This window comes from Rhinatrema bivittatum, chromosome 8 (genome assembly GCF_901001135.1).
Source record: "Rhinatrema bivittatum chromosome 8, aRhiBiv1.1, whole genome shotgun sequence".
Taxonomy (NCBI): Eukaryota; Metazoa; Chordata; class Amphibia; order Gymnophiona; family Rhinatrematidae; genus Rhinatrema; species Rhinatrema bivittatum.
Genome location: NC_042622.1, coordinates 12,332,956 through 12,346,578, shown reverse-complemented (window position 1 = coordinate 12,346,578; position 13,623 = coordinate 12,332,956). Strand labels below are relative to the sequence as shown.

The 13,623-nt window shown below is 44.0% G+C and overlaps 1 protein-coding gene across 1 annotated transcript in view; it reads left to right on the top strand.

Moving 5' to 3' along the window:
* The window catches only part of NTSR1 (neurotensin receptor 1), a 229,351-nt gene that overhangs the window by 212,571 nt on the left and 3,157 nt on the right, over positions 1-13,623 (top strand). Inside the window, exon 3 of the mRNA XM_029613861.1 lies at positions 350-440. Coding sequence (XP_029469721.1) covers positions 350-440 — 91 coding nt within the window. The remainder of the gene's footprint in view (positions 1-349; positions 441-13,623) is intronic.

Here is a 13,623-nt window from a genome sequence, read left to right as displayed (position 1 = left end):
GAATTGTAGAAATGTTAAAATAGGTAAGCGGTACTCATTCATACTGACTTTCTATAGCACTACTACATACAGACATTTTTCAATCACACAACTTCTGATATACATAGATATAAATTATACATGTCCTTCACACAGAATACCAGGTGGCAGATGTTTGGCCAAGTTTAGCAATATATTGAACCATTAAACCAATCAATTAGGTGACTTTTGCAGGAATAGCACAATAGAAATGCAAATAATTTTTATTGTTTGTAGCATTGAACCTGTACAAAATTCCATTGCCTAATACATGACTTGATTCAGTTTGACAGTGCATAAACTCGCCCCACTCTCTCTCTCTCTCTCTCAGGTGCGGTTGTGATTGCCTTTGTGGTCTGTTGGCTCCCGTATCATATCCGGCGCTTAATGTACTGTTATGTTCCAGAAGAACAGTGGACAGAGTAAGTACTGCTATCAAAGGAATATGTCACTACAATCACACTAATACTGCTCTTAAAAGAGTACGACACTAGAGTCACGCTAATACTGCTCTTAAAGGAGTACGACACTAGAGTCACGCTAATACTGCTATCAAAGGAGTGCGACACTAGAGTCACACTAAGTACTGCTCTTAAAGGAATAGGACACTAGAGTCACGCTAATACTGCTCTTAAAGGAGTACGACACTAGAGTCACGCTAATACTGCTCTTAAAGGAGTACGACACTAGAGACACGCTAATACTGCTATCAAAGGAATACAACACTACAGTCACACTAATACTGCTCTTAAAGGAGTACGACACTAGAGTCACGCTAATACTGCTATCAAAGGAGTACGACACTAGAGTCACGCTAATGCTGCTATCAAAGGAGTACGACACTAGAGTCACGCTAATGCTGCTATCAAAGGAGTACGACACTAGAGTCACACTAATACTGCTATCAAAGGAGTACGACACTAGAGTCACGCTAATACTGCTCTTAAAGGAGTACGACACTACAGTCACAGTAAAGTTTGCTAGGGACTAACCATACCTTACCTTATATTTAGGATTTTAATTAATTAGAGAGAATGGCTTTAATTCAGTGCAACAACTGTGGTACTTATGTCCCAAGGCCTATCATTTGGAGAGCCAAGGGCTGTCCTTTTTGCCTTCAGGTGTCTAAAATTAAAATGGAGCTGATCCATCTACGGGAGCAATTGGCCAGGTGTGAAAAAAACAAACCTCCCCTCCTTAAAACATCCATCATCTGTCACCCATCTCCCACAGGGGTTACAGAATCCCAGGAAAAATGGCTTACAGACTGAACTAGACATGTGACAAGTGGGCACCCACCTTCCCCAAGTTTACAGTAATCTATACCTCAACCCCCATTCCCACAGAGTTGTGAGACATCCAGGATTCAAAAACCCAGAATCAATTGGATAACAGTAGTCTCTGGCAGAATAAGACTGGTGAAGAACAGTCACCCACTTTCACATTGTTACCCCTACATAATGCTTTCTCTACATTGGAGACAGAAGAAACCTCAGCAATAGATTTTGTTGTGGTTTCTAAAAGGGAAGACCCATTGCACTCTAAAACCCTGCAACAGAACCAAATATCATAAAAGAAAACTGCTTCTGCTGGGAAACTCAATAATAAGAAGAACCAATTTGGGAGCACATTTTGATGGTGACACAACAGTTAAATGCCTTCCAGGATCCTCGGCCAGTAGAAATGCAGACCAGTTAGTCCAAGACATTGAAGAAGAAAGTAGGAACTTTGATATCAACGTTATCATCCATCTGGGGACCAACGACCTCAATAGAAATGGTATCCATGAAGTTCAAAAAGTTTTCCATAATCTAGGCATGAAGATAAGAAACACCACAAAGGCTATTGCATTTTCAGAAGTATAACCTGTTCATGGAATAGGAGAAGAGAGGCTTTGCCATATAAATAAGTTCAATGCCTGGCTGAATTCCTGGTGTACAGAAAGTGGTTTTGGATTCATTGGAGGCTGGGGTCGTGTATGGAGCAGAAGGCTTTATGGAAAGGATGGCCTACATCAGGAAGAAGGATGCTAAGTGAGAAATTCAGATCTTACATTAATAGACGTTTAAACTAAAGTATGGGGGTGGCAGGAGATGGCCCTTGAAATTGTCTTGTCAACCTCAAGCACTACAAACACTACTGGACATGCGAAATGAAAATAACAAAATCATTCAGCTCAAAAAAACAGAAAAGGTTCCTAGGAAGTGCAACATAGCAAGGGAGAAAAACTGGAAAGCTATGACTACAAATGCTCATAGTTTGGGCAATAAAATCCCAGACCTCAGGCCTTAATGGTGGAGGCGGACCTGGACGTTGTTGCTGTCATGGAGACCTGGTTCATGGATTCTCATGAGTGGAATACAGCCATACCGGGCTATAATTTGTTATGGAAGGATAGAGAGGATAGAAAAGGGGGAGGAGTAGCTCTTTATATCAAAAACAATATCCAAATAACTGAACTGCAAGGAAAGTGGGGTAGAGAAGAAGCAGTATGGGCCGTCCTAAAAAAAAAAAAGATGAGGTTGCATCCATTTTTACTGGAGTGGTTTACAGGCCTCCGACTCAAACAGAAGAACAAGACAGAGATCTGATCAAAGACATTATAAAGGTGGGAAAGAAAGGGGACGTGTTGATTGTTGGTGACTTTAATCTGCCGGATGTAGACTGGAGGATCCCTTCTGGGCAATCTAACAGTGGTAGAGGGATAGTGGATGCACTGCAAGGGGCTCTGTTCAAACAAATGGTAAAGGAACCCACGAGGGAGGGTGAGATACTCGACTTAGTGCTCACTACCAGGGATAATATCTCTAATGCTCTGGTGGGTGCCCACCTCAGCACCAGTGCTCATCATACAGTACGGTGTGATATCGCAAATAGGATACGGAGAAGTCACACAAAGACCCGGGTTTTGAACTTCAAGAAAAACAGACTTTGTTGAAATGGGGACGTATCTGGAGGCAGAACTTGAAGATTGGGAGAAACTGGGAGAGGTGGAACAACAGTGGGCCAAATTAAAAGGCGCAATTACAAAAGCAACAAATCTATATGTTAGAAAAGTAAACAAAAGTAAGAGACATAAGAAACCAATCTGGTTCACAAAGGAGGTGGCTGATGTGATAAAAGCAAAAGAAGCAGCGTTTAGGAAATATAAAGGATCCCAAAAAATGGAACACAGGGAGATGAAAAAAGTAATCAAGAAATCAAAAAGTCAGGCAGAGGAAAGGATTGCCAAGAAGATAAAGCGAGGTGGCAAAACATGTTTCAGATACATCAGAAAAAAGGAGAAAGGTCCATAGTGGTACAGTGAAATTGAAAGGTGATAAGGATCAATGGGTGGAGAGAGATGAAGAAATGGTGAAAATATTAAACAAATACTTCAGTTCAGTGTTCACTAAGGACACTGAACTGAAGTGTCCGTCACTGGAGAAGGACCGTCACTTGTTATCAAAACTGTAGAAGGGGGTAGAGTAGATGAAACTTCATTTACAGAAGATAATGTTTAGGAAGAGCTATGAAAACTGAAAGTGAACAAAGCCATGGGGCAGGATGAGGTTCATCCCAAGATACTGAGGGAGCTCAGCAATGTGCTGGTGGGTGCTCTGTGTGACATCTTCAATAGATCCCTGGAAAAGGGTGTAGTGCCTAGTGACTGGAAAAGGGGGGTGGTAATCCCACTTCACAAGAGTGGGAGCAGAGAGGAGGCTGGAAACTACAGGTCGGTTAGCATCACCTCGGTGGTGGGAAAATTAATGGAGACTCTATTGAAGGAAAGGATAGTGAACCATCTACAATCCAGTGGGTTGCTCGATCAGAGGCAGCATGGATTCACCAGGGAAAGGATCTGACAGACGAATCTAATTGATTTCTTTGATTGGGTGACTAAAGAACTGGATCAGGGAAGAGCACTCAATGTAGTTTACTTGGATTTTAGTAAAGCTGTTGAGACGGTACCACATAGAAGACTCATCAACAAAATGAGAAGCTTGGGAGTGAGCTCCAAGATGATGGTGTGGATTACAAATTGGTTGACGGATAGAAGACAACGGGTGATGGTAAATGGAACCTACTCTGAAGAGAGAATGGTGTTAAGTGGAGTGCCACAGGGATTGGTGTTGCGACCGGTTCTGTTCAACATCTTTGTGAGCAACATTGCGGAAGGGATAGAAGGTAAAGTTTGTCTATTTGCGGATGATACTAAGATCTGCAGCAGAGTGGACTCGCCGGAAGGAGTAGAGAGAATGAGACAGGATTTAAGGAAGCTCAAGAGTGGTCAAAGATATGGCAGCTGGGATTCAATGCCAAGAATTATAGTCATGCGTTTGGGGTGTGGTAATCTGAAAGAACTGTACGTGTTGGGGGTGAAGGGTTGATGTGCATAACGACCTGAAGTTGACGAAGCAATGTGACATGGCGATAGCTAAAGCCAGAAGAATGCTAGGCTGCATAGAGAAAGTAATATCTAGTAAGAAAAGGGAAGTGATAATCCCCTTGTACAGGTCCTTGGTGAGGCCTCACCTGGAATACTGTGTTCACTTCTGGAGACCGTATTTCAAAAGGGACAGAGACAGGATGGAGGTGGTCCAGAGAAGGGCAACCAAAATGGTGGGTGTTTTCCATCGAATGACTTATGAAGGAGGGGTTGAAGAACCTGAGTATGTATACCCTGGAGGAGAGGAAGAGCAGAGGTGAATATCCACATCTAATGTTATCCTTTCCCTTTCTTCTCTTCTCCCAGTTCTAGAACCTTGTTATTTGTAACTGCTTCCTTCCACACTAATAGGTTACTCAATTGTTCTTTGTACACCCCTGTTTTATGTAAACCGGCATGATGTGATTGTATCATGAATGCCGGTATATAAAAATTTTAAATAAATAAATAAATAAAATGATACAAACCTTCAGATAATTGAAAGGTTTTAATGATCCATGATCAACAACAAACCTTTTCCATTAGAAACAATTTAATAGAACTTGGGGTCATGACTTGAAACTCCAGGGAGGAAGACTTAAAACCAATGTCAGGAAATATTTCTTCACGGAGAGGGTAGTGGATGCCTGGAATGTCCTTCCGGAGGAAGTGGTAAAGACTAAAACTGTGAAGGATTTCAAAGGAGCATGGGATAAACACTGTGGATCACTTAAAGGCTAGAGGATGGGAATAAATAAAAAAGCTAAACTGGCATGGAGCAGCAGTTACTACCCTAAAGAGAAACATGGGGGTAACCTGCATGGAGCGGCAGTTACTACCTTGGGAAGCTTGCTGGGCAGACTGGATGGACCATTTTGGTCTTTTTCTGCCATCATTACTATGTTACTAGGTACTGCTCTTAAAGGAATACAACACTACAGTCACACTAATGCTGCTCTTAAAGGAATAGGACACTACAATAGCACTAAGTGCTGCTCTTAAAGGAATAGGACACTACAATAGCACTAAGTGCTGCTCTTAAAGGAATAGGACACTACAGTCACACTAAGTGCTGCTCTTAAAGGAATAGGACACTACAGTCACACTAAGTGCTGCTCTTAAAGGAATAGGACACTACAGTCACACTAAGTGCTGCTCTTAAAGGAATACGACACTACAGTCACACTAAGTGCTGCTCTTAAAGGAATAGGACACTACAGTCACACTAATATTGCTCTTAAAGGAATAGGACACTACAGCCACACTAATATTGCTCTTAAAGGAATACAACACTACAGTCACACTAAGTGCTGCTCTTAAAGGAATAGGACACTACAGTCACACTAATATTGCTCTTAAAGGAATAGGACACTACAACAGCACTAAGTGCTGCTCTTAAAGGAATAGGACACTACAGTCACACTAATATTGCTCTTAAAGGAATAGGACACTACAGTCACACTAAGTGCTGCTCTTAAAGGAATAGGACACTACAGTCACATTGGTTATTCAACCAAGCCTTCCCATAACATCAACCTGCGAAATATCCCTGCCAATATCCCCTCAGTGATAACACGCTAGAGAACTATATAGATCTTCTCTAGAAATCACATGATCTTTGGCAGTCTATTATCAAAACCCAACCTCTAGCCTATATTAGGCTCCGTACATGTTAATTATGTTATTACCCCCATATATCTTAATCCAAGTTAATTCGACCTGTTCATTGTAAGACATTTACTTGTCATTGTTGTTATTGTTTAAAATGTAAACCGAATTGATCAGTAATTCTGTTATTGGAAAGTCGGTATAGAAAAATGCTAAATAAATAAATAAAATAAATAATATTGCTCTTAAAGGAATAGGACACTACAGTCACACTAAGTGCTGCTCTTAAAGGAATAGGACACTACAGTCACACTAATATTGCTCTTAAAGGAATAGGACACTACAACAGCACTAAGTGCTGCTCTTAAAGGAATAGGACACTACAGTCACACTAATATTGCTCTTAAAGGAATAGGACACTACAGTCACACTACGTGCTGCTCTTAAAGGAATAGGACACTACAGCCACACTAATATTGCTCTTAAAGGAATAGGACACTACAGTCACACTACGTGCTGCTCTTAAAGGAATAGGACACTACAGCCACACTAATATTGCTCTTAAAGGAATAGGACACTACAACAGCAGTAAGTGCTGCTCTTAAAGGAATAGGACACTACAGTCACACTAAGTACTGCTCTAACTAAAAGACTGAAAAAATGGGCGAAGTGCAACAATTGTGAGCTAAATTAAAAGGAGCTACTACAAAGGCAACTAATCTATTTGTTAGAAAAGTAAATAAATGTACAAGGAAAAAGAAACCAATTTGATTCTCAAAGGAGGTGGCTGCAAAAATAAAGGGAAAAGGATCCGCATTCAGGAAGTATAAAGGATCCCAAATAGAGGAACATAGGGAACACTACCTGGTGAAACTGAGGGAGACGAAGAAAGAAATCAGAAAAGAAAAGGGTCAAACGGAAGAAAGGATTGAGATAAAGAGAAGTGACAAAACATTTCTCAGATAAATAAGGAAAACCCGAACTGGTATAGTGAAATTGAAAGGCGACAAGGATAAATGTGCCGAAACAAACAAGGAAATGGCAGAAATATTAAGCAAATACTTCAGTTCGGTCTTCACTAAAGAAGACCTAGGAGAAGGACCTTTGCTAGTTGACAAGACCATAGAAGGGAATGGGCTAGACACAACTCCTTTTACAGAAGAGAATGTATGGGAAGAGCTAGGAAAACTGAAAGTGGACAAAGCCATGGGGCTGGATGAGATACATCCCACGATACTACGAGAACTCAGAGATGTCCTGGCAGATCCGCTAAATGACCTGGAAATGGGAGTGGTGCTACGAGATTGGAGAACAGCAGTTGTGGTCCTGCTTCATAAGAGTGGTAGTAGAAAGGAGGCTAGAAACTACAGTCCGTTCAGCCTCACCTCTGTAGTAGGAAAATTAATGGAGGCTCTACTGAAAGAAAGTATAGTGACCTATCTACAATCCAGTAACTTGCTGGACCTGAGGCAGCATGGATTCACCAGAGGAAGGTCCTTTCAGACAAACAGGTTTTCATGGGTAATGATTCAGATGGACTGAACCAAATCACGGTGAACCTAGATGTGGTAGGCCTGATTGACAAACTGAAGAGTAGAAAATCACCTGGACCAGATGGTATACACCCCAGGGTTCTGAAGGAACTAAAAAATGAAATTTCAGATCTATTAGTAAAAATTTGTAACCTATCATTAAAATCATCCATTGTACCTGAAGACTGGAGGATAACTAATGTAACCCCAATATTTAAAAAAGTCTCTAGGGGCGATCCAGGAAACTACAGACCAGTTAGCCTGACTTCAGTGCCAGGAAAAATAGTGGAAAGTGTTCTAAATATCAAAATCACAGAACATATAGAAAGACATGGTTTAATAGAACAAAGTCAGCATGGCTTTACTCAGGGCAAGTCTTGCCTCACAAATCTGCTTCATTTTTTGAAGGAGTTAATAAACATGTGGATAAAGGTGAACCGGTAGATATAGTATACTTGGATTTTCAGAAGACATTTGACAAAGTTCCTTATGAGAGGCTTCTAGGAAAAGTAAAAAGTCATGGGATAGGTGGCGATGTCCTTTTGTGGATTGCAAACTGGCTAAAAGACAGGAAACAGAGAGTAGGATTAAATGGGCAATTTTCTCAGTGGAAGGGAGTGGACAGTGGAGTGCCTCAGGGATCTGTATTGGGACCCTTACTTTTCAATATATTTATAAATGATCTGGAAAGGAATACGACGAGTGAGATAATCAAATTTGCAGATGACACAAAATTGTTCAGAGTAGTTAAATCACAAGCAGATTGTGATAAATTGCAGGAAGACCTTGTGAGACTGGAAAATTGGGCATCCAAATGGCAGATGAAATTTAATGTGGATAAGTACAAGGTGATGCATATAGGGAAAAATAACCCATGCTATAATTACACAATGTTGGGTTCCATATTAGGTGCTACAACCCAAGAAAGAGATCTAGGTGTCATAGTGGATAACACATTGAAATCGTCAGCTCAGTGTGCTGCAGCAGTCAAAAAAGCAAACAGAATGTTGGGAATTATTAGAAAGGGAATGGTGAATAAAACGGAAAATGTCATAATGCCTCTGTATCGCTCCATGGTGAGACCGCACCTTGAATACTGTGTACAATTCTGGTCGCCGCATCTCAAAAAAGATATAATTGCGATGGAGAAGGTACAGAGAAGGGCTACCAAAATGATAAGGGGAATGGAACAGCTCCCCTATGAGGAAAGACTAAAGAGGTTAGGACTTTTCAGCTTGGAGAAGAGACGACTGAGGGGGGATATGATAGAGGTCTTTAAGATCATGAGAGGTCTAGAATGGGTAGAAGTGAATCGGTTATTTACTCTTTCGGATAGTAGAAAGACTAGGGGGCACTCCATGAAGTTAGCATGGGGCACATTTAAAACCAATCGGAGAAAGTTCTTTTTCACTCAACGCACAATTAAACTCTGGAATTTGTTGCCAGAGGATGTGGTTAGTGCAGTTAGTATAGCTGTGTTTAAAAAAGGATTGGATAAGTTCTTGGAGGAGAAGTTCATTACCTGCTATTAAGTTCACTTAGAGAATAGCCACTGCCATTAGCAATGGTTACATGGAATGGACTTAGTTTTTGGGTAATTGCCAGGTTCTTATGGCCTGGATTGGCCACTGTTGGAAACAGGATGCTGGGCTTGATGGACCCTTGGTCTGACCCAGTATGGCATTGTCTTATGTTCTTATGTTCTTAACATTGGACATCAGGAACGTGGAACATGGTACCTCAGGACACAGAACATCTGGACATCAGAACATCAGGAGAACTGGACATCTGGAACATCAGGAACATGGAATAGGCGACGAGGGAGCTCCGATGAGGGACGAGACCAGGAACATGAAGAACATGGAACGAAGATCCATCAAGGCACAGGAAGACCACGGAGGACCTGAATCAGGAAGAAGACCACAGACGCTGTGAAGACTGGATCCGAAGGCCCTGAGGAAGGGCCCTTTTATAGGGCTGATCCTGCGAAGACTGATGACATCATTGCAGAGGGCCGCGGAACTTTTCCCGCTGCTGGCCCTTTAAGAAGAGTGAAGAGGCGCGCGCCCGTGCCTAAGAGGAAGCTGCAAGGCAGAGGACATCAGTGGCGTTCCTGCCACGTGGGAGGCCCATTAGAAGGCGGCTCCCTGCCGCAGAGAAGATGGAACAAATACCCTCTGGTAATTAATACACAATCCAAAGAAGATGCAGACAGGCAGCGGCTGAGGCGGCTTCCCTGCCGCTCAAACAGAGGACCCCGGCGGCGGCTCCAGCCGCGATGAGGAACTCCCGACGGCGGCACCAGGGCCGCGGAGGCTCCCGGAACGCTGAGGCCTCGGCCTGCCTTGAGGGTCAGAGTTGGCCTGGTTGCAGGAAAAGGTAGGGGACTGCCTGAGGGTCCAGCCGCGGGCAGGATCCTTAGGGGTGATGTTGAATACTATTTGGACATTGAAAAGCCAATAAGTGCAGCCTATGGGCTCCTACGGTTGGTGAGGCAATTAATCTCCTTTTTGAGTTTTAGAGCATTAAAGTTGGTGGTGGTATGAGCTGCTCTGCCATAAGCTCCGTGTCCCTTCCACGGATCCCATGTCATCAAGCAAGAGTCCAGTTTCACTGTCCCGAAAGGAAACGTACAGAGCACTGCAATGGTTCTTCTCCTTGGTAGGCAGGAGATGCAGTATCTAACGTGCACCACATGGGCTCCTGCGGCCGCAGCCCTTCCAGGCAGGGGGAGGTAGCAGCGAGGCTGCATTTCCACCGTGACAGCTCCGGGCCTCCTGTTCCGTATCCGAGGCAGAAGGTGCAGGTCACAGTCCAGGCCTGCGCCTGGCGGCGGTGCAGAATCTCTCTCAGCAGAAAAAAGGAGCTTCCTGCCCCAGCCCCTCCCCTCCCAGGCCGCCTGCAGGGCCTAAGCAACGTCGGCAACTGTTCCGAGGCGGGCGCCGTCCTGTTCTAGGGCCGCCTGCTGTGCACCCATGCAGCGGGCGGGTGAGATGGGTCTGGGGGAGGGGTGGGGCATAGGGGGCAGCCTGGCAGTGTTATTTTTTTTATTTCGGCGGCTCTGTCATTTCCTTTTCTGGTTTTTAATTTGGCTTTTTTTTCCCCCACTTTGGTGTTTCTTTTGTTTCAAGTAAATGAAATGAACCAAAGCAAACATCAAGTCAACAAACCTAGAGAAGAAAGGAAAAGAGCATTTGGATCCATGCACAGCCCTGCTAAGTAAACCCAAACACGAGCTTGCATGGCAATTCGGATTTCCCATGGCTCCCGATAAGCAGTGCTTTCCTCCGGGTGTGCAGCCAGGGTTTTTGTAAGATTAGTGTCGGGCAGGAAGAGCCCCAGGCTGGCCCTGCTCAGAAGCCCTCGTTTTCGCGTTCCGTCAGCAGACCAGAGGCAGACGGGTTTCACTGGCGCCCAGTCCGCGCTTCGTGGATGCACAGGGCCCTCAGACTGCTTGAAGCAGCTTATTGGAGACGCGGCTTGCGAAAGGACTTCTCCAAGCCCGGGCCGTACGCTGCATTCACTCCTACAGGCACCAGCATGGCCAGCCTTGAAAGGACGGAGATGGCTGACGAGGAACCGGAGAATCTTCCAGTCCGATCGTGGGCCCCAGAGCAGATAGACTTGCACTGACGCTGTTGTGGTTGATAAAAGAGGGCTGGGGTGACCGGGTGCGTATGGGCCGTCTGGCCGTGACTTCCGCCGCTGGAGCGAGTGGCACCTTAATCATGAGTATTTGATAATTGCATAAATTCACTCTAAAGAAGGTTTTCCCTGAGGGGTAAGAATGCATCATGCACAGCTTCCTGCCTATCCAATTCTCGCATTTCCCTAAGCCCCGAGTACTCGGATACATATTATGGAACGGTGTGATTTCTCTGTGGATAAAAGCTGATTAACTGCTCGTCAGCATCCTAAAGGTGAGCGAGTCTGTCCACACAGGAGCTTCTTAGCAGCAGAAAAATGACTTTCCTCAGTATACTGTCCTCTGCTCTTTTCAGTAAGAAAGTCAGTACTGTTGGACACTTATCCCCCAAATTACAAACAGATTTCTTGATGTTTTAAGCAAACATCTCATGACATCTTTAACTACAGGTTAAAAAAAACCCACCTTTTAACATGGTAAGACAGTTTCATATTGTGCACGCCCGATTGCCATTGATAGCAGAAATATAACAGCTGCAAAGTTCCCCAGGGCCAGGAGACAGATTTTATGCCAGCCCTGAATTTCTGACCACCCCCCATCCTGATGCATTATGGGACAGTGAGGCAGGGTTCAGAAAACTCCCTCAGCAGTCTCGCCCTTCACCAGAGAATAAGACCTCAGGGCCTAGAAAGGTTAAGCGGACCCCCCCCCCCCCCCCCCGGGATGAGGCAGAGAACCACCGCACGCACGCTAAGAGCTGCTACATTTGTTCGTGCTGTGCGTGAAGTTTCAGAGCTGCTATGTTTAAAAATTGGGAATCAGGTGAGCTGCCCCGTTGTTTGTTTGATTTCTGCACTGTAAATAAACTGCACCTAAGGAACAGCCAGAGTCTGCCTGCTTTTTCCTCTGGCAGTTCCGTACCCGCCGCTACCGCTCGAATTACCACAGGGACCTGCAGTGCTGATGTCAATGGCTAGAATAAGGGACTACAGATACCACACTGCTTCAGAACCAGGACTGGCCAAGAAGCCTCCCTCCTGATGGTGGGGAACTTGGCAGCTGTGACATAAAGATCTCTCTCCAGGGCTTCCCAAACTTGTCCTGGGGAGAATGTGCACAATGAATATGCATGAGGTTCATTTGCATATTCATGGAGACTCAGTGCATGCAAATTGATCTCATGCATATTCATGGTGGGTATCCTGAAAACCCGACTGGCTGTGGTGTCCCCAGGACAGGTTTGGGAAGCCCTGCAAGTCTAGGCAGTTTCCCTGCTTAGAAACCAACCTTGTACGTACCTGGTTCTGTACAAAGGCACCGCCTGCAGAATGATAAACAAAAGGACGTTCTTTGTTTGAGTAATAATTTGAACTTAGGCAGGGAAATGCAATCATTCAACACCAAGACGTGGAAAACACCAAGGACGTTTCTTGTTTTTTGTTGTTTGTAATCTGAAATAGCAGGAAAAACAACATTTTGGTTTGGTTTTGTGTTTTAGCATTTAATAAACACAGAAACAAAACATAACATAAAAGGATTTAAAAAACTGGTAGCAAAGCAAAAACCAACATGAGAGATTGTCCCCTGCACATCCCCAGGGGGACTGAAGTCCGTTATGGAAGGAGGAAGAGTTCTGACAGCAGCACGGCCCGCTTTCTTTTTGGTAACCAGAACCCTGGGTGGTAACGTCCAAGGCAGTTCCTGCCACCGGCCTTTTCCTCTCCTGTGTGCCCACAGCTGTTCAGCATCTTCTGATGTCAGCTCAGGAAAGACCCAGTTCTGAGCTTTGTGGCAGTGCAGTAACTTAAAAGTATTTTAGGTCCCATTTGAAATGCCTGTATGCAAATGCGAGAAGTCTAGAAAATAAGGTGGGAGAGTTAGAGTGCATAGCATCAGATGAAGAGGTAGATATTGGGGATTGCCGACTGATAAGAAGAGAGAAAACAGAGAGTAGGGCTAAGTGGTCCGAGAACAGATCGCTGGGGGCACTCCACTGAGAAAATGTACAACTTAGCCCAACTCTGTTTTCTATCATGAGGGACTTTGTCAAATGCTTTCTGGAACTCCCGATATTCTTATATGAACTGGCTCACCTTTATCCAGATGTTTATTTACACCCTCAAAACATGCAGCAAATTTGTGAGGCTTTGACCCATGAAACGAAGCTTGTCTATATGTTCAGCAATTTTGTTCTTTATGGTAGGTTCTACCATTTTGCCTGGCACAGACGTCAGACTCACTGGTCTATAATTTCCTGGATCACCCCTTGATCCCTTTTTAAAAACTGGTGTTACATTGGCAACCCTCCAGTCTTCAGGCACCATAGACGATGTTACTGATAGTTTACGAATTTCCAATAGCAGGTCCGCAATTTCCTTTCTCAGTTATTTCAACACTCTGGATGTATACCA